The following is a 22,163-nucleotide window of genomic DNA, read 5'->3' as shown; positions in this document are numbered from 1 at the left end:
TCCAGACCACCTCTCCATCTACCACAGCTGTTTTAGAGACCCCAGTTGTTATGCTGTTTGCCATTAAAATAATGCAACCATGCTTGACCATTCTAAGGAAGAACGAGCTTCAGTGTCACTCACCTTTACGCCGTTATCGGTGGTAAGCAGAGAGTCGATGCGATTTTGTTCCTGTCTCACTATTCATTCATTCTCAAGCGAAACACCTGGCATTAGCTTTAATGTCAAAGTTCAAAGTATAATTGTACATGAAAATTACGTTCAGTAATGTTAAAGTCAAAGCCACAGAATTTCCAAAAAGGGGGGTCGGTTGGTGACGGCTTGCAGCAAAAACCAAACCGAACCAAAAAACCCACCTTACCTGTTCAGGGTTCGTAGCGCCGCTTGATTTGTTAAAAACAGATCACAAATCCTGCAACTCTGAGGTGATCGAATAAATAATAGGTACCGCGGTAGGAAGATGAATAAAATAAAAACTAAGTAAAGCATTATTAATAAATGAAGCCTATTTATTATTTCAAGTGTTAATGGTAAAAAAAAGTCAGCACAGCTGTTGCATTTAAAAAAGTGAAACTACATTAAGTACTATGTTTCTAGTTCAGTAAACAGATGAACCCGATGTCCTTTAATGACATAATAGTTGAGCATTATACAGTACATCTTATGAAGACCCGTAAATTAAAGAACTACTTTTTTAAATTTAGTGATTACAAAACTTCTGCATTCACAGCTTTAGCTTCTTTTTTCTTCCACGACCATCAGGAGTACCATCCATTTTGCGCTTCTGTGCCTGGAAGGTAAGTTTTTCGAGTAAGTTAACGTGACAGAAAAAGATCCATAAGCACTGCATTTTGAGCCCAAACAGATGGAGACGGTTTAACCCGGGCAGCTTTAAAAATGTGATAAATCACAAATGTAACGTGGCAGATATACACATCCCGCTCAGGATAGCGGCCGACTTACATTCTTACAACTCTGGACGGGCGTAATTCCACAGGAGAAAAAAATGTTTACGAACAAGCAAGGATGCCATAAAGCTTCCTTTCTTATAGAATAATACTTCTAGGCACCACTTCTGTGAACCATTTGAAGCGACAGTTTTAACAACAAAATCTAGCAAGAAAACAGGTGATTATTTCCTTTACAAAAAAAAAGCCCGTGTGTTTAGCTGTACTTCAGAGCGCTTACTATCAAGCATATGCGCTCGTTTTCCCAAATCTAGCTCTTGGAGCCCATTTCACAACAAACCCTCTACGCAAGGAGCGTGAAGGCAGGCTCCCATGTCTAACTTGTAAACACATCTGTAGCATTCTCAAAGCGAACTGAACGGTTTGCACTGCCTGCCTACATATCCTGCTGTGGTAAACATCCATTTCTTTACGGATAAAAATGAATGAAAAGGCTAAATCCACCTCAAGTGTATTTTATAAAGGTAAACTCGCAGCCTACCAACTCAGTGATCAAAAAACAAGGCAAGCGTATCTGTTCCAGGTACAGTTTAGAACCTGAACTTTATTTGCCATCCACAAGGGTAATAGCTGAGTAACTGTATAAACTTTAAGCAGCTCTGAGCACCGTCCTATAAGGCTTTCTGTTGGATGCTATTTTAAAATAATTTTAGATATCACATACAATTAGAAAAGCTCGATGTCTTCAAGTGCTTTTTTTTGGATAAAAACAGCGGAAAAAAAAGCACAACCAAAACCAAACCAGCGCCTTTTTAAATCTTACCGAAGATGGTTTTGGTCCGCGTTTCTTCTTTTCTGCCTTTTCCTTTTCTTCCAGTTCCATGTTCTCTCTTTCAATCAGGGTGATTAAAGTATTGCATCTCCTCTGCAGCTCCTAAATCACGCAACACAGTCACTCACTACTTTAGACAGCCACTCAGCGTAAATAGCATCGTGTCAGAATACTAGAAATACCTGTAAGTTGTATGTTTTTTCTATTTCATGCAAAACCTTGGAAGTAGAAAAAGGAAATAAACGCTTTATGATAGCCATTATCTGCCTTCACGGGAATGGGTCTGAACGCCGATGTTGGCTCTTAAAACAAATCTGCATTTCATTCCAATTCACGTTTATTGTGAAACACGGTAGAAACTTGAAATTTAAATTTCATTTCCCACGACAATTTTAGATTACTGCCTTTACCATCTTAAAATTGTTGGAAAGTCTATCAAAATTTAATATATTGTGCATAGGCACACACCTTACTCTTGCAGAAGCCATTTAGTAAGTCTGCTGTGTAACTGCAGTGTCGGTGCGGGTGTTCGCAGGGAAGGAGCACGTGAGATTAATACGTACCATTGCAGTTCTAGACTTGAGAAACCAGTCAAATCTGAACTGGGGGGAGTTTCGGATACACTGTCTTAATTCATCGTAGACATTTTCTTTATCAAATCCTAGCTTGTGAAGCATGCAGATTAAAAAGCGATCCTCCTCTTCAGTGTAATTCTTCCCTTTGTTAGTACCATATGATATTCTCAGCTGGTGGAAAGGGGCTTTGTATCTGCCAATCTAAACGAAACAAATAAGATTATACAAACTACAAAACCGCGTAGAATAAGCAAGGAATTGTTTTCTATAAATGCAAAATAATCGTGACAGGCAGATGAACAATACCAAGTCAGAAAACTAGATTTCTCACATCACCACGCTGTAGGAACTGTAGGTTTTCTAGACGTTGACTTTATTAATATCATCTAAATAAGCAGGTTTAGAAAAGTTTGTCGGCCATCTTGATCATCTGCACACTGCAGACCAGACACTACGTGTGAAAATTGTTGAAATCTGCCAGTCTGGCTGTGATTCTTTTTGATCGGGAACGGTCAAAATCACAGGAAAAGTAAAGTGTGTGCAGCTAAACCTAAAATGATCATCACAGCTATCAGCCAAAATAGGAATTTTTAACCTACCTAAAGCGTCTAAATTCAAAAGTAGAACCTGCAAAGGAATAGCGCTTCTACAGAAAAGGAAAAGGTAGCAACCGCTGAGGAACAGACAAAAGACAGCAATATCGTGCCCAACAGTGTCGTCTTATCGTACTAGTAACATAGGCTGGGCAGGTATACAGCACAGCATCTCGCCTCCTTGGCATGGGGAAGTAAGGGCAGCGAGAAACACAGCAAAGTTACCTTCGTATCAAGTGCTTTTTTTATGCTGATGCGTCTCTGAATTCTGGCTTCTCCTCTTTCTATCTGAGCCATGATCTTCTCTATGTCTTGGAGTTCGTTGCACCTTTCCCAGAACACAGCTGCGAGAAGAAAAACTGGTCAGATCCTTTTCTTGGAATTAGGTGTTAGCCTTACCAGGCAGTAGATGTCATTTCCTTTTACCAGAGCTTACTGCTGTATAAAAAAGGGTGCGCCTTTACCTGATAAGCTAATTTCAATGCCTGAAATTGCGTTGCAGTATTGCAAATACTATTTTGAAGATGGTAGATATCGGAGTCTTCATTTTAAAAGAGGCGTGACACAGGCCAGAAATCTAATCTTGTTAGCTACTCTTCTCAAAGCAAAAAAAAAAGTCTTAAGAGTCTTAAAATTGAAAGTGACAAAACAGCAATACGGCTTTACAGAAGGAAGGGGGTGAGACAGCGTAATTAAGTAGCCAAAGGCGGGAACGAGTGTCTAAAAGACAAGTAACTGTTTAAAAAAAACAATGTCACATCCATAAATCAGCAGCTGTGCACCACTATAAACGTAGTTGCTGAACACTTGTCATGGTTTCATGATTTTTCATTATCAGTATTCCACATCATAACATCATGTAATGCACTGGGGGTTTGACTGCTCAAGTTCCGGGTGCCTGTCCAGAAGAGAAGAAGAGCTACATTTCCCCAAGGGGCTTTGCGGTCAGCGAGGAGATATAACTCCCGGCAAGGTCACCTGATGCTCTCTTCTTTGCCTGCGCTTCTCTGCCTGCGCTTCTCTGCCTGCGCTTCTCTGCCTGCACTTCTCATCTCAGTGTTGTGGTAAGGCCGATCCACCATCAATTTCACACTCTCTCTCCTTATAAAATTCTGCTGATACCATATTTAGTAAATTACTCTGTTTTACCTCAGATTGTTGCCACTGTTTTCAATTATTTCGGGGTCCCCTATTTTCTTTTTCCAGGGGCGCGGATCCGCAGATCCCTCCGCCCTTCTAGTCACGGAACCGGGCCGAACCAGCCCGTAAACCGTTGACAACACTGCAGCCGTGCTCCACAATTTTTCTCAGTGGAGCCCAACTCCATCAGTACAATCCAATGAGAGACTTAAAAGAGCCACACAGGAAACACAAAGAAGTAAGTCGGTCAGCACTTTCGCAGGCATTTCAAACTAGGAGAGCAGCATTAGATACAGTTGACTTGAAAAATAAGTTACCTGAATACTCAATGACTTCCTCCGGGGTTTTTCCTTCTACTTCTCTTGCTATATTTTCAATATCGTCACGGCCCCACTTCTCATTAGCTTTGATGAACTGGTTAAAATCTCTCTTGTTCCAGTTAGTAAATCCCTTTGCAGAAATTAAAAGCAAACATTGCAAGTTCAGGATTTGTCCATCTCTTAGACAGCCACTCAGCGTAAATAGCATCGTGTCAGAATACTAGAAATACCTGTAAGTTGTATGTTTTTGTATTTCATGCAAATCCTTGGAAGTAGAAAAAGGAATTGAACGCTTTATGATAGCCATTATCTGGCTTCACGGGAATGGGTTTGAACGCCGACGTTGGCTCTTAAAACAAATCTCCATGTTTGTTTTAACAGAATTTTTTAAAATGCCTGAGACTAACACTTGCATCATAGCAACAATGTAAACCTGTGCTTTTCCTGCTGTTTGACGTTAGCAGAAGAACGACATTGTAGAAACTGCCAAATGATTAGCACTGGTTCTCCTATTACTACTTTCAGAAAAAAATCATTCAGGTCCTAAGTTAACCCCTTTAAGACTGAAAATCCCTCGAGAGAAGCGAGTAGTCTCTATAATGGCACTGTTCAATCCAAAGACCACTCAAATGTCAGCAGCCTCCTCCGTCACCCCTGGTCCCTTGCCCTCAGGACGCCTGTTGTGTGACGCTACTCGGTAGGGACAGAAACAGCAGTGCTGAAGTTATCGACTGCCAAAATGGGCTAATTGCACATGGTATTAACCTTAAAAATTGGTACAAAGTCAGCCGCACGATGATTTACCCACAGCTTGTTTGATTGCGACGATTTTTAATAGCAACTCTTTCACTGCACTACTACTCAAACAACAGTTTGTCTTACCCACAGAAAATACAACGTGAAAATGTAATACGCAGACAAATAGGCATTAATCTACTTTGAATGACTTAAATGCACAAGCTAATAATCACGTAGCTGCCCAGCTTATATCTTCTTAAAGAACAAAACATTTACTTCTAGACATAGTTTAAGAAACGTGACCCTTTAACCCACAGCACATAGTTACATGCGAGAGTGGCGAGTAAAGAACATGCTTCACATTATGTGGAAAGGAGTACGTGCAGCTTTGCAGCTAGTTTGCATGGTTCCACAATTGAGAAAAGACGTCACAGGCTGCAGTCTGTGCAAACCTGCGAAGCCAGACTCGCACACCGGACGGGTCTTCATCATTAGGCTTAGAAGTACACAGAAGCTTGATCGTGTCTGATACTCTGAACGCGCTGACTCGGTAGGTAAGCATCCTTCAAAAAGCTATCTTGGCACATCACCACAAACTTCACGTTAAGCTTTTTTTTCGGTAGTACAAACCAAAATGTGCAGCCACTTCTATTACTTTAAATGCGGCATTTGTAAATCAACGACAAAGACACGTTGATATAAAGCGGTAAAACACAAATCAATCTTCAGATGACGTCGGTATCATTAAAGAACCAACCGTACCTGGGTTAGAAGCTTCTCTTTTTCTTCCAGTTCTTCGTCATTAAGAGGTTCGGCCTCATCAATCTTAAGCTGCTCTTCCTTTTGCGCTTGGGCTGCATTTGGAAGATCAGGATTACGAGGTACCTGAAAGGTTTTACATTTAGTAAAATCTGGTGACTTTTCACAGACGTAACTAGCTTCTCCGTTAATAGAACCTGATCGTTTGTTCAGCTCAACGTGATTTTCTTTGAGTTAATGTGAAAGGCAGGACAAGGACGTATATTCCTACTAGTGTACTGATGCAAGGAGTGAACGTTATTACCTTGTACCCGATCGTTTTCCTGTAGTAGAGAATCTCTTTTTCCAGTAGTTCAAAGAGTCGTGGAGGAAAGAACTGAAAGTCCTGTACATTTGGCTGTTTTGGAGGCCGTGGTGCCTGAAATATATAACGTGATTCTATTTGTCTCCTGTTCACAGCCAGAACATGAGCTTAGCAAAAAAAAAAACACCCTTTATTTCTACCAAAACATACTGTCTTTACTTAAAGGAAGGTCACGTTAAAACACCATGCAAGTGTCCGCTGCAACATGAGGACATCTACAAGTAAAAAGGTGAGCAAGAGCAGGCGGGGTCTTTGGGGAAGAGACTGGTGGAAAAAGACTCAGACGCGCGCCAAGTAAGCATACAGTGCACAGGTAAAGAAAAACGACCGCTGCTTACGAAGCAAAGTCAAGTCTTTACCCTCCCGAACTCTTACATTACAGGTTTCATCCCTCTCTTACTCTTTCCTTATGTAAGCTTGTCTCGAAACCTTCGGATTTTTCTAAAATCAAACCCTCCAAGTGCCTCCCCAGTTTTTGAAAGCAAACAGAGTGATATTAATAAATTAAGGCCAATTTCTTGCTTTCGGCTTTAACTTCTCACGTCTATCTGAACAATTTGTTTTTGATATAAGTCAACTCACCTTGGGTGCTTTTGGCTCACTGACACGAAGAGCCTCTCTAAAGTAAGCGTCCACAGCATAATTGGCTTTTCTTTCTCGTTTAGGTGGTTCAATCCACTCCGTAAATGCCATCTGTAAAATAATAATAAAAACAGTAATAGAATCCTACCACCTCCAAGAATTATTAAGGCTAAGTCCTGCATAATATTCAGACCAGCTATTAATTTTATACAAAATGAAGCGTAGATCTATTTCATTAAATAACTTACATGCTAAATTGTTTTTGTAATTCTATTGTATTTTAACCAACACGTTTTAAGGTATGGTACAATCTTACCGATCGCTACTTTCCTCCTAAAGAAACATAAAGGTTACCTTCTGTTTTTCTCTGTAGTCCTCCCCTTCAAAATTATATACGCTGGATTCTGTATCCATCGTGAAATTTCTGAGTGAGCTTTCACCCATCTTGGAAAGTTTTTCATTCATTTCTGCAGTCTGGGGGTGGGGGAGAGAGAAAAGAACGTTAGTAACTTTGAAAGGTACCTCACTACAAAGCTCAATTGCAACAGCAGGAAAAAGAAATGACCAGCACAAAACTTCTCACTAAGAACAACCGCATTTTCTCCAGCTTATAACAAAACCGTCATCCAGCAATATACCCCTAACATTTCACTTAAGTCTACAGGGAAGTGTCTTTCTTTCCTTTTCATACTTCGTTTATCTCACCTTTTTTGCACCTCTTTCCAAAATGTGATCTATATCTTCATCTGTAATCTCACTCTCCTTGGAGGCAAACACATGCGTCGCTCCATGTCGAATCATTTGCAGCATTTCATCCTTCCCAAGTTTATTCAAATTTTGATCCACCAGTCTTCCTAAGAGAAAAGCATTGGAAGGTAACAACATAAGGACGAACAGTGGAAGACTTCCCCTTCCTCTTAGCCTTAACTTGAAAATGCACCTCATGCAGGGAAATTCCACGCGGGAAAAATGAATAAATAAATAAAAAGCCAGCAAAATCTAGCCAGGAATGACATACATTTTGTTTTACAGTACACCGAACAGTTTTGGCTGTGAGACCTTCTATATAAGCTTTATGTTATCGTGCATGGTTTGTTTGTTTGTTTGTTTGTTTTAACAATTTCAAGACAAAACCTTGTTGAATAATCTTTCCACAGTAAAGTTACTGATTCCAAACAAACGAATCAAGAAGGCTAAACATCCTCATCACTTCTCCCTGCATATTAAATAAAACCAAGGCAGTGCTTTTTCCATTTCAAGACTAATTTTTAAAAACCGAATAATTAAAAAAATGACATTAGTTTATAACCACTTTATTTCTGGGCAAGTAATCAAAAAGTTAATGAGGAGAAGCCTACCCCTGTTGTAAGTTTTCAAATGGATCAGGTCTTTGCACTCCATCTTCAGAGTACAGCTGAGGCAAAAGCAACATTCCCATTAACATTCACTTGATCTCACTATTTTAAACGTTGAAAACAAAATAAAGTAAAATAACTCATCCTGTGTACAAACTTAATTAATTGCCTCCATATACTTGCCTTGCTGAATGACTATGGAATCAAGGCGGAGTTTCATTTCTGCACGCTCCACTATCCTTTCTTCCACTGTATTGTCCGTGATAAATCTGAACACTCTTACAGTCTTTGTTTGACCAATTCTGTGAGCTCGATCCTAGGCAAAACGACATCACAAAAATACGATGCTTGCTTCTTAACTCAAATATACAATCGTCATCCACTTTCATTAGTTACAAATATACTAATTGGTAACACAGAATAGTGAAGGTGAGCTGCATCTTTACAGAAAACCCAGGAGCGTGAGAACCCAAGATAGCACGTTCTTTGCATTTCAAGTTGGTGCTGGGTTTTTTTGTTTCTTTTTTAAAGTAATATCAACAATAAGTATGTCTGTAAATACAATTCCTCAAAATAGCCCGGGGTTCTTTTGGTTAAATAACAAAGGGGCAGACTGGATGTTTCCGATAGTACATAACCTTCTGTAAAACCAAAGTACTTTGGCAATTGTCTCTGTACTGACCAAGAGCTGCCTTTCTGAAAATCATTAGATCATGCTATGAATATTTCAATTACAAAAATACAATGCAACCTCACCTGACTGGCAAATCATTAACCGCTACAAGAATTAGTATTCCGAACACATACCTTTAGTGGAAGTTTGAACTACATCACTTTGGCCTCCAGGCACTGTTTTCATCATTCTTTTAAGCTATTTTTGCTAGAACGCTCGAGAACGTACAACTTAACTGAAATAATTAAGAAAAGTGCAAACTTTGTCACTGAAAGACCTCGTTTGCCAGTTAACAGTAGTAGATTTTAAATACCATCTTTACTTTCTTATGTAATCGTTAGCAATTTTTTATTCGCCTCTTTTTCCAAGGTTTCAGTGGAGACAGTGAAAATACATTGAGTTTGACTCCCCAGAGAAGGAAGATTTATAGTCGTGGAATTAAGACATGCCGTTAGTTTAGTTTTTAATGAAAGCAGTTCCTTTTACTTTACTTTAAACACTACTAAGAGCACCGTGCCCTTTTCCGTCTGGGGTCTTACCATAGCCTGAAGATCTACTTGTGGATTCCAGTCTGAATCATACAGAATTACAACATCAGCAGTAGCCAAATTGATTCCGAGACCTCCTGCCCGTGTACTCAACATGAAGACAAATTTTGAGCTACCAGGTTCATTATATGCATTAATAGAAGCCTAAATAAAGAGAACATTATCATCAGTTGACCAGATTTTTTTTAAACACTATTTTTACGTAAGTGAAATATTTACACTTTTACGTAAGTTAAATACTTCTATACCTGTCTTTCGTCGTGAGGTGTTTGCCCGTCCAGTCTACAGTACTCATAATTTCGCCACATACAATAATCTTCCAAGATATCCAGGACTCTGGTCATCTGGCTGAAGATTAAGACTCGTGAACCTGGTTGGGGTAAAAAGCCTTTATGTTTTCTCCGAAACTTAAGCTTCATCGAACACCCCAAGTGGCCAAATCAGAAAGGGAAGGAGGGCAGTTGCGTGTATTACGAACAACCGAAGTTATCGATAAAAGACTGATTTAAAAAGTTTTCAGTACTACCTATACATAAAATAGTATATATTGAAAGTATGCTACTTTTATTGAGCAACTACTAGAATGTGAAAGAATTAGCAATCCGATGTGACTTCAAACCCTTCTGAGGGCAAAGCTGCAGAAGTTGCTATCAAGTACTGCAAAGAATTCCCAAAGCTTTAAACGCAATTCTGTATTCTTTAAATACAGTGTGCATTTACCGTTCAAATGATAGCTAACTGGGACGAGAGTGATACAGAAGACGCAGATCACCACAGGTATCTGAATATTCGTTGGATACCAAGTGCAAGTAACTGAGGTCTGAATTTTCTGTTTTTCTGCAGTGCCACCCAGTCGCAAGCTTTCCTGCACTTCTTTGGTGACTTAAGAGTAATACGCTCCATAGCTTTGTCCATAGTATCGAAACGATAAAATTAAAACAATAAAATAAAATAAAATAACTGACGTGTTTCCCCACGTTTGTCTTGAGGAATCCACTGAAAAAACTCACATGCTGTTCAGTCAGATCCTGAAAGAACATTTCACACGGGATACGACTCACCCACTGTGAAGATCTGGAATCTGAAATGGTACGTGATGACGAACCAAAGCGTTGGCCAAGATACCACGTCTTTAAGTTACACACAGCCAACGTTGCTGAGAAACCAAACCTAAAACCCAGACCGACTGATGCTTCTGCAGCCTCACCTTAGCTGGAAAACAAACTTTCGCACACCAAAAACCCCTTCAAAGTCACAAAAAGCAGTTAATGGACTACTGACTCAGTTCTTTATGAAGGCACCATCAACTACTTAAAATACAGTGCTCAAGAAGCTGGGATAATGCTTAGAAATCAACCATGATCCTTTATAACGCGTGCTGCTTTTTGAATGAAGACTCTAAGAAGTACTGATTTTCATTTTTATCCCTGAACTAAACAACACCTAAACAACAACAGAGATGCGTACCTTGCTCTTTCAGCTTCGGTAGTAGTTTGTCCAGTACTACCATCTTGCCACTGTTGGTGACCAAATGCATATCTGTTGTGTAAGGTGGACCAGGTTCTGCTCCATCGAAGAGATAGGGATGATTGCAACATTTTCGCAGTTGCATTAGGATATTCAACAGTCTCATTTTGTCCAACTTTCCAGCAGAATTCAAAATATCTATATCCTTCATTAAGATTCTCGTATACCTACACGAAAGAAAGAAAAAAACCCTTTTGTAACTATACAACAAAGTTGTCCTGCATTTAAATAACATGGAATAGTCGAAAGCTCATCCCCTCTAACTTCATTGGCTAACTCACTCTTATCTGCACATTTTTGTCTTCATAAAAGTGTCATAAGGAAAAAAACAGGAATCTAGTATAGCGGAAGGAATTAAATCGAGTTCCACGCAATAACCGAGTCACAAACAGCACGTTCCTTATAAGCCTTAACCACAGCACGCTCAAGTGTCTGAATTACCATTCTCGTTGCATTTTGCTGAGACCCACGTAAATTTTAACTTCCTTCTTTGGAGGTAAACTCTTCTCCACATCAGCCTTAATGCGACGTAAAAGGAACGGTCGTAAAACCTGAAAGAGAACGCATCATTAACTGTAGTTTGGAAACTAAACGTTGAACCGATCAGTAACAGCACCGCAGATATTCTCTCCTCCATGTACTCCAATGCCAGAGCTTCAACCTGATCATCTGAAAAAACAATCAATACTGTTGAATAATAGCCTGTTCAACAGGCAGGCTATTATATATGGGAACATACATCAGTCTCCTTTGGAAGACTAAGTCTTCTAGATCGTGACTTTCGGGACAAGACTTCTAAAAAATTTCCTACCTTTTAGTAGAAGACTCCTGACCATTTAGGTGATTTTTTTTTAAAGCTTGCTTAACTGAAATCTTAGCAGTGCCCTGAAAGCTAACATTTTAAATGCAAGTATCTTCAGAAACTTGAGAGCCAGAAGAATATACTCTTCTCTCTCCTCCAGAAAAACAACTTTCTTTTCAATAAACTGACATCCTTTGAGTTTTTCTGAAAACCTGACACAGTTTCTGGAATAAGCTCTTAAGCCGAGTATTTCATCACAAGAAGTATTAGAAAAATTATAACCTAACTTAGGTAAATGTAACACACAAAAAGCACGGAGACTTACCATATGGAGACGTTCCACCAACTTTTGATCCCCTAGACAGTTGTTCGTATCAAACCACGAATCAAAGTCCTGCATCAACAAAATAACTGACATGTAAGAGCTGTTCTTCCAAGGTGAGTATCGTTATAATGGGAAATAAATACAATTCAAGCGATTCTGTTAAGCTGCAGATAAATAACCACAAAGCCCCTTTTGGTGTTTAAAAAAAAGATAGAAAAAAAAAAAAGTAGAATTGAAGTAAAATTCTAGTGTAACAAGTCACGAAGCTTCCACTTCTACAGCTGTCACAAAAATGTAATGAAGCAGTATTGTGATGCAGTTCTCTTGCTCGCCGTAGGTACTACTTAGCGAAGCCCACCGTGGACGACATAATATCTCCCAGTTCACGGGAAACAAACAATACGGCAACTTCCAGTTAAACGTAAGAAATAAGTTGCTTTACCAGTATTTAAGCCTACTGTGATATGCAGTAGAGATCATCTTCACAGTGTAATTTGAAACACCTCATATCTGCAGAGCTCACAGTAGCCCTTAGGAACAGCAAAGCTGTAAGAATAGTAGATAAACTAATTTTTCCAAGATAGAATAATGGAAGCGCTTACTGACTGTCGATCTGTCACTATAAATAACTGATAATCCAAACTACACACACGCATACGTTGAGGTTAATTTTCAAACTAATTTCACTAATGGCAATTAAGACTTACTTCGGACGAATTAAAGACATCTGGCAAAAGGAAGTTAAGAAGTGCCCAGAGTTCATGTAAGTTGTTCTGAAGTGGAGTTCCAGTTAGCAGCAGCCGATTTGTGGTCTTGAATTCTCTCACTATTTCTGATAACTGAAGGAGATTGGGACATCAGTGATTATAAGTAGATTACTAATACTGCTGTCACTTAGCGACACAGAAAAAAGCCTCTATCAGTAAAAGGATAAATTACCTTCGATTTTCGTTTTTAATCCTGTGGGCTTCATCTATGACTAAGTATCTCCAGTTAAACTTCTTGAATACTGATTTTTCTTTGATAAGCATTTCATACGACGTTACACAGACATCCCATTCTCCTGGCAACAACACATCCCTGACAAAGGCAGCCTAGACAGCAAGGTGACAGTTCTTTAGTGAGCTTTGTCAAAACTAAAACAAAAAGAACAGTAACGCTGCTAAAATTAAAAACAGAACAAACAGACAAAACCATTGCTGCTAAATTTGGGAACATTACAGAATCAATTTAACACACAACCACTGTAAGGATACACAGTTGTTAAGAGGTTAAGTCACGCAAGGGAGAAATGCAGCGAAAATCAAACTTTGAGATTCTAAAAAGACACGCTGCAAAAATCAGAGTACCAGATCTGGATCGGTGACTTCCAAAGCTATTTCAAAGTTTCAGTATTTTTGTAATTTCCAACCCAACAAACAACAAAAGTAGACCTAAGTGCTCTTAGAATAATAATTTAAAAATTCTGCTGCCAAAAGTTTGAGTTTAATGCCACCAGCAATTACTCCCTCCATAAATAACTCCAGCTGACAAATCTATGACGTGCCATCACAGCCCATGCTTTTCAAAACACAAATTTACTTTGCTGAAAAACTAGCGAAGAACTGATGATATTGAAGTAATAAAAACCAAATGATTGAAACACTGAGGCCATAAGTAGCTGGACAGTATCTTCTCCTGACAAAATTCAAGCCAAATAGGGTTTGTTAGCAGTTTTTTTCCAGCATTAAACTGACTAACGTTTTCAGGAACCATTCCTTGATGAGAACCCACAATCCTCCTAAAAACCACTGTTACACTCAATATGATAAACTGTATGGAGAAAAAAACAAATGACTTCTATCCAGATGCATGTGAAACCACACAAATGAAAGCGTTTTACACGAATCGTTTCACTTTCTTATTTTACAATTGTTTCTGTTGTTCTACATGGAAAGAAGTGTAAGGTGACAAAGCCGCAGCTGCGAAACACACGTGTGAATTCTGAGCCAGTCATATTTTAAGTAGGAAGCACTTGTGAGTCTTAAACTACTCAACACCTAGAAATCCAATTTCCTCCCCTGTGAAGGAAAGGTAAGAGCAGCAGGACCACGCGCTGGATTTACTGTGTACGAATACAGGAACAGTAACAGCATCCAAACTTACTCGCTGGTCTTTGTCACCTATCAAACACACTGCTCGAAGCGTAGGTACCCATCTCTTGAATTCATTCATCCAGTTATGTAGGGTGGACTTGGGAACTAACACCATGTGAGGACCAGGAATATTTCTGTAGTGTTTCATATATCCAAGGAGAGAGATTGTCTGCAGTGTCTTCCCAAGACCCTTTAAAAGATATTAACATGTCAGGAATACAAAATCTCTTTGCAAACACCTTTAAAAAGCTCAGCAGGGTGCTCGGAGTACACCACACAGAACGCAGCAGCCTCAGCAAGTGAGTAAGATACACTAAAAGACATCAAAAGGCATCAACATTTCAGTTAGTGGAAGCTTATATATCTTCCCACAACTTTACAACAGAAAAAGTACTAGAGCAGCATTTTCAAATGTGGAATTTTGAAGTTAGAAGTTTGTCTTTTTCTCCACGTAACAGTCTTAATAGTTAAGAAAGCAATATTTGGAGCACTTTATTTTTGTAGATCAGGTGTACTCAGTTTATTTATTTAGAGGTCAGTGTTACAAACTGACCTAAGTATTCTCTTAAACTTGAAATTAAGTACATAAGCTAAGACCCTGGTGAGCCAAACATATCAAAAAAGAAAACAGACACTGAGCTGCTTCAGAATTATTTTCTTAAGCACCGCTGACTACTCAACAGAACTACCTTGCATCTTCACCACGTCGCTTTAATTAAAACAAAACTGAAAATGCTCAAAACCCAGATCGTCCACGTTATCTGAGTAATTCAAAAGATGGCAAGACAGATACACGGAATTTAAGAAACAACAAAACAAAACCAAACGTTAACGCAAGTTATTTTGCTTCCAAAATTCAAGTCTTTGCCTTCAAAATGACCACATTCCCCCTGCTGTGAGATATGCAGAAGTGTTTACGGGCAACGTGAAAGGTATTAATAAATTCAAAATAACTTATTACGAATAAATTAAAAATATCTAATAACAAACATTTGAACTCCTCAATCCAAAACGGATTTTGGAATAGCACAAATGCAAGGACTTACAAAGTTCTCCGCTCTCCTTTCTTAATGCAAACTCAGTCCACTCAGAACTACGCAAAGAAAATCCTCTGTTCAAAAGCAGGTATGCTGAACAAAACGCTTGCTCTATTTCAAAATTAAATGTCACGAAATAGTAACTCGAAGTTATTTGCCTCTAATTTACCTTGAAGAAATTTTATTACACAGAAGAGCAGCTATCAGTAAGTAATGAGGAATGCATTATACCAAAATATAATTCTGGCTTGTTTTTGTTGCTGTTTTCTCCATTATCAGCTCCTCATGAAAATCAGATACAATTAAAATCACTTCAAGGACAAAAGTTTGTCTGCCTCTCAAACCACTAGAATTTATTTTCCCTTTCTCTCTCATCCTTCAGAGAAAAAAAGAACAAAAGTGAGCACGGATCCTATGGCCAGCACCGACTGAGTTGTCCACGGCTATGGTGTAAAATACCATTTTATTCCGTGATTACATCTCTCCTGGAAAGTTTCCCACTGGGCACATCAATCCACAGAGGCCATGCGTATCGTGCTGTCCCTGCTTTGTATCCTAGGAACAAAAAGCGTGCCCGCATTTCTTGCTCTTCTCATACATGATGCTCTCTTTACAAGGGCAGCCTCATAATACCACAACAAAATTGTTGTGATGTAGAGAAAATAAAAAGAACGTATCACTCCATGGAATGCCTCACCCTAATTTCACTCTTCTGAAGTTTAACAGATTCCTTCTTTGTATGTCTGTTTCTAAAAGTGTCCGCATTTATCTGAATTACCATACCTGTGAAATTGTTTTAAGATTAGCAATCTAAAACAGAAAAACAAAATTGGGAAAAATAGATTCTATTTTAAAAGTAGAATTAAAAAAACGTCCATGGCTGTACTAAAATTCCATTGTATTACAGGTGTTAACAACCCCCCCGGTAGAAATACAGGTTCCATACATACCATTTCATCTGCGAGGATACCATTGATGCCATTTTCATATAAAGAAATGAGCCAGTTCAACCCTCGGACCTGATAATCACGCAGCTTTCCCCATTTAACATCTAAAAGACGTGAAAGAATAGACAAAGACTGAGGGTGGTGATGAAGAGGATGCCCAGAGAGGCTGTGAATGCCCCGTTCCCGGAGGTATTCAAGGCACGACTAGATGTGGCTCTGGGCAGCCTGATCTAGTGGTGGGCAACCCTGCCCACAGCAAGGAGGTTGAAACTAGATGATCTTAAAGGCCATTCTCAACCCAGGCCATTCTATGATTTGGGAAGACTTGTTCAAGAATTTCACCTTTCCTTGCATGCCAACTGACATTCATCTAAGCTACAGAACTAAATCAAGTAGTAAATATGCAGTAGATTCCAAGGACAAAGCAGACTGGAGACAGTGAAAGGTTAATTTTGTTTCTGATTTCTGAAACGACACAAATTATATAAATATTCTAATTTTATAATTCCCCCCAAAATCAGAACACTGTTGTAGTGGAAATGCTGTCATGGCTAGAAGCGGTGATGGAGCACCTGGTGGGAAGGGAGGGCCAACCCAAGGGTGCTCAGCTGCATGCAATGTACCCGAGTGTCTGGAAGGGGTGGAGTCAGGATCCATCCCTTCCCAAACCTCATTTAAGGGCTGGCAGTGGAGGTGAGGAAATCTCTCTGAAGATCCCCATGTGCTTAAGGCCTTCTGAAGGTAAGCAGTTTTTTTCCTTTATTTCTATGTCCATAGCTGTTGTGTTAGAGTAAATCCTCGTTTGCTGCAGCCTGGGAACTTGCCGTCCTGTCATTGCTGTGCTTTCCATCGCATTACAATAATATTACGTTAAAATAGCAGAAAATTAATTTCTCTGTCAAATAGATGGATGCTATTTTGTACTTCAAGCTGAATCACATGAGAGTTAGAACTGTGAAAATACTGAAAGCTAGCTCTTTCCTAGTAACTACGTCTAGCAAATGTCTTTCTAAAGGACAAGACTGACTGGAGCATCTTTCTAGCCTGAATACAAAAGCTCCCCTGCCGGCCTATTTTGTTCCATCAGAGTGGTGCTGTTTTTTTTTTTTCCCTGCATTTTCCTCATACCCAGTTGACTCTTTCTCTCACTGACTAGTATGAAAATCAATTCCTGTTTAAACCTGACTTTCAGGTTTGACTTCTGAAAGGGAAAACACTTTGTGGGGGGGGGGAAATAGAAGAGGAAACGCACATGATGGAGATTCTTCAAACCGAGTGCAGACATTGGTTGTCTTGGAGCTTTCTGTTAACAGCTCCTCATCTTCTTCCTGTTCTGTTCTACGATGGCGATAGCTGAAAGTGCGAGAAAGAAGTAAGTTTTCTACTGAACTATTTCAAAATTTAATGGGGTTGCAGTGCACGTGAACACCTGAAGAAGCTTCTTGCAGGAGAACTCTAAAGCTAAGCTAATGAATTGAAATACTTGTAACTCTTCAGAACAGGAGCTTCTTCATGATAGGATGCCTGCTAGATTGTGACTCACGTTGTGAGCAAGGTCAAGTGTTAAGGCTAAGTGACTAGAAAGGGCTAAAATACCAAGTCACTGTGCACCAGTACTGGTCTTGAACTACAAGCTAGGAAATGACACCTGTGCTTCAAGGTTCTGCAACATCTGCCAGAAGCAGTGCAGACATTCAAGCTGCAATGAAGGCAATCCACTTTTGTAGATGCGATTTCGAAGGTGCCTCTAAGACACACTGTGTTACCCATGAACTCCTACAAGTTACAGACGTAACTGCTTTATTCTTCTGTCCCAGTTTTTTTTTTCTAGGTACTGGAATATTTTCAACTGTGATAGTACTTTGCCACCTCCACCGATGTCTTGTAAATCCTAGAATTCTTAGACAATTTACAAGCAGATAATCGGGAAAAATAACCACAGTTGTATAGTGCAAAACATACCCAAATGAGACAAAAGGTGACAGGGTTAACTTATGCTTCTAAAGCTCAATAAAATCCTTAAATACAGAACAAGCTGGTCTACACGTCATCACTCACTCGCCAACTGACAGCAAGTTTTGCTTCTCATCCTTCTTTATTCGTGGACGTCCTGGTTTCATTTTCAAAGGTGAAGTTGGAGTTTTCTGAGCAGCAGGCTGAATGAAGTGAGCAAACAGCTCAGTCTGCTTCAACAGATACTCAAATCTGTTTGCTCTGTCTGTTTGCTGTTGACAAGGGAAATTAAGCAGAAGAAGTGTAAGACGTTACAATATGCATTCATTTAAAAGATAAGACAACAAATGCTTTTTGAACAATAACGATTCCCATATCTTAAAATACATACCTATAATAACAAAAAAGGGATGATTACCATCAGCAACGTAACTGTTGCTGACAGATTCTTTCACTAAGTCAAGTGTCAGGATCAAAGCTGTCAAACCTGCACTAAGACTGAAATCTGACTAAGAGCGTGCGAGTGTCACTAAACAAGGCAGCAGAGCCCCTTTAACAATCTCCTTCCGTTAAAAATTACTGTCCTATTCCCAGAGCTGTACTCCCACCCAACACGCACGGGATTCTTCACCGAACTCGTTCACCTCGCTACCCTGGCAGCAACCATTCCCTCTGCTATCACAATAGCACCCTGACTGCTTAGCGTGGTGTCAGCTAAATATGAGAGTTGGCACGAAAAGGGGCTGGGGCAGCAGAACAGCCCATCGCTGAAGCCAGTAAACCAATTTCAGCAGTAAAGAGCCATTACATATGCTCAGCCTAAGATGACGGAGTGCATCCCTTGATACGAGTCACCATTTTTGCTGCACAATAAAAGATTTTTTTTTTTTTAGGAGACAATACCTAGAAGGTTTAGGGCCTCTGAGACAGGTTCTGTTTGGAATCAACACATCTTCCAAGCATCCTGAGGTTACAGGATCTTGAGAATACGCAATCAGAACAGAAGACAGCTCCAATTTTAAAAGCAACCACTCAGACCTTCTGCCAGCTGCCACAACATAACCTGGTATTCAGTAACATGCACAGCTACAGGAAGCCACATTTCTTGGTAAAAAGGAACGTGTTCCAGACTTAAGCAAGAGCAATGCCTGCCCTCTGAGTACTTGCCTCTTGAAGCAGATCCTGTGCTACATGAAAGACAGAAAGATGGGATGAGAAGAGACAAGAATATCCTCTACGTAGTAGAGGAGTCAGAAACACTCTAGCCACAGTTACAGTTTGACTGACACAGCTGAAATCACAGCCAATAAACAGTTTCTTTTTGTTCCTCATAGGTTGTTTTTGTTCACTCTGTAACTGTTTCTGAAGTCTAAACTAGCTGAGATCTTACTGCTATCCAAATTGCCAACCCTTGTTTGTTCCACTGGGTGCACAAAAGATAAATACAAACTGCATTCTAGACGCTTCCTCTTTTTAACATATTAGTAAGGAAATGGCCATAATTTTTTGGCGGCCACAACCATTTTCAAGGTGCTTCAGGGTGTTCCCTTAAAAGGTGACAAATGTTGTCTGTATCTTTAAGGTGGGACACAGACAAAAATAGGCTGCACTACACAATCTTGAGCTATTCTTCTACCAAAGAGACAGAGAAACTTTTCCTGTTTTCTTTTGCAGTGCATCTTCTGACTGTTTTGACAGTAAAATACGATCTTCCTTGTCGTTGTGTCTATTTACAGCCTACAGGAGACAACTCCAAGTTTGCCTTTTTCTAGGAAGTAGCACAAAGAAATTAGCAGAAGACTGGGTTATTTTCAGTACTAAGAAGAAACACAGGAAGTAGCAGATTACAAGAATCAGTTTCGCTTTGCTATGAAGAAATTCCACACGTAGTCACAGGCACTGGGATTAGGAGCAGCAAAACAGGAAGGAACAGAGAAAGAAAACGTGAGACAACGTTAAGAAGTGGAAGGCTGTATCTCCTACATTTGGGATATCATGAAAGGAAATATAGGACGTTTTCTCCTACCTAATCCAAGACATGGAATTACCCATTTTCAAGTTTGAGGAATCTAAACCGGAGCTTCATAAAGAAGAAATTGGATTTCTGAAAAGCTAATAAAATCCCTTTCAGTCTAAACAACGTGAAAGGGCTGAAGAGCTGGAGAAGGCTTACAGTCAGCGCTCACACTAAACAGCAAACCTCTTCTCAGCCTCCTGCAAATTTTCAAAGCTAACTTCTATTTACTTTACTCATATACTGTACTGTTTGAAACTCCCTATTCTGAAGTGCCCTGCCAGAGCACATTTCAACTGAGAATGAACACAGTGACTACTCAAAGCCTTATGCTCTCCCCCCCCCCTTTTTTTTTATACTGATTTTCCATTCCTCACATTAAAATTAATGTACTTTTCCTACAAAAGACTCCTACTCCTGCAGTTCAAAAACAAATTTGATTATTTTCCTGTGCTGAACAGTAATACGTAAAAGATCCTAGCCTTGAACTGATGCCATATACTGTAGAAACTGAAGTAGCAGCCATTTAAGAACCAACAGAGAATCCTTCTGACTGAGAAAGTGAATGATCAATTCTTTGTTATCCTCCTTGTCTACAACTGTATACCCAACATCAAAAGCAACGTAACCAATTCCTTTTACTTTTTAAATTTAAGACACTGGAATTCTTCTCATTACGTGATTCTGATGAGCCTAGGGCACTTCAAAGCTGCTCAGACAATGTTTCTAAGAAAGCAGAACGCGTTCACAGTTTTTCCCACAGACCGCCACAGGAAAACACAGAACAGAATGCTGAGAATAAAAATAAAAATGGGTTGTGGGTTTTTTTGTTGGTTTTCTTGGGGGGTCCGGGGAGGGTGGAGAGGAGGGGAAGGGCTTGTTTGTTTTAAATTACTCAGATATTTCTGAATGACCCAACAAAGTCTAACAAAGCCAGTTATGAGATTTCAAAAGAGCAGAACACTAAGTCTGTTCTAACAAGTGCCTAAGTACAGGACAGCTGTATGCATTTCCCAGCGATACGTACCATTTTCTCTTCGTATGTAGGATCTGCTTCCTGGATTTCTTTTGGTTTTCCTGGTGATGCATCATTGAAAGATTCCTAAGATGAAAAAGAATTAAAAAAACTTATTTTCTGAATAAGAGAACGTACCGATGTCGAAGAGAATAAGCTCGCTGCAAATTACCATCTATCCACATCAGATGGCGCATCCACCTTTCGCTGTTCTGATACAGCTAGCTTCCTGTTACTGTAAAGTGATCTGGAGCTGGATCAGAGATCCCTGCCACAGGGTGTGGGACAGAGCTAGCTCTCCCTGACCCACTTCAGCTCTATGGTAACCGCATCCCACTCGGGTGGATGAGGGCCCAGCTGTGGTGCAGCAGCTCAGCAGGCCACCTCAGAGTGCTGAGCCAACGCCTCCTACGGCCGGCTCCTGGGAGTGCTGGGGAAAGAACTAGCTCTGGTCCTGAAGAAAGAGCGCTTCCCAGTTTTTCTTTTTTCCAGCATATCCCAATTTCTCATCATACTGTATCAAAGGAACAAATCTAAATAAGAACCTGGGCTGCAGCTCTGTCCTGAAAGCAGCACAGGAATTTAGAGAAACCGCACGTTTGCACTGTTTGGTTTGAAAAGTCAAACAACTGTCCGTGTCAAACAAAAGTCCTGGTAACCACAGACGCCACCGCTGCTAACAGGAGAACACGCTGGCAGGAGGGGCAGTCCTCCCGTCAGCCCATTCCTGCCAAATCCTTCACCTAGTCCTTCAACTGCTCCTTCCGACCAGTGCGTTTCTGTCCTTGTCTTGCCTGTTACCAGGTTAGTTCTTTCCCCATCATCTCCCACGTGTAATTATTTCACCTTCTGCTCTCAGACCCCAAACGACAGGGCAACCACTCTCCGCTAAACCGCACTAAAACAGCACGTTACACAGCAGTTCCTGAAAGGCTCAGAAACAGAAACAAGCACAGAGTGCCCTCAGAACCATCGTTAACCATCTGCTCGGCTGAGCCAAGCGAGAGCTGAACGCAGTCCT

At 40.0% G+C, this 22,163-nt stretch overlaps 1 protein-coding gene across 1 annotated transcript; it reads right to left on the bottom strand.

Moving 5' to 3' along the window:
- Window positions 1-488: 488 nt before the first annotated feature.
- SMARCA5 (SWI/SNF related, matrix associated, actin dependent regulator of chromatin, subfamily a, member 5) lies at window positions 489-21,332 on the bottom strand. Its single transcript, XM_010709523.3, has 24 exons — window positions 21,315-21,332; window positions 21,155-21,229; window positions 18,219-18,385; window positions 17,413-17,513; window positions 16,164-16,264; window positions 14,187-14,366; window positions 12,982-13,135; window positions 12,749-12,882; window positions 12,042-12,110; window positions 11,356-11,465; window positions 10,855-11,081; window positions 9,636-9,757; window positions 9,379-9,531; window positions 8,350-8,482; window positions 7,517-7,665; window positions 7,166-7,285; window positions 6,812-6,922; window positions 6,170-6,283; window positions 5,869-5,991; window positions 4,366-4,498; window positions 3,134-3,252; window positions 2,304-2,516; window positions 1,732-1,842; window positions 489-790 (listed from the first exon to the last, which is right to left on the bottom strand). Exons 1-24 carry the CDS (start codon window positions 21,315-21,317, stop codon window positions 725-727), a joined length of 2,988 nt encoding a protein of 995 aa, XP_010707825.1. The 5' UTR covers window positions 21,318-21,332; the 3' UTR covers window positions 489-724.
- Between the last annotated feature and the right edge of the window lie 831 nt (window positions 21,333-22,163).

The sequence above is a fragment of the Meleagris gallopavo genome, chromosome 4, assembly GCF_000146605.3.
Source record: "Meleagris gallopavo isolate NT-WF06-2002-E0010 breed Aviagen turkey brand Nicholas breeding stock chromosome 4, Turkey_5.1, whole genome shotgun sequence".
Taxonomy (NCBI): Eukaryota; Metazoa; Chordata; class Aves; order Galliformes; family Phasianidae; genus Meleagris; species Meleagris gallopavo.
The sequence above is the reverse complement of the archived record's forward strand: the minus strand, read 5'-3'. Positions and strand labels throughout refer to the sequence as shown.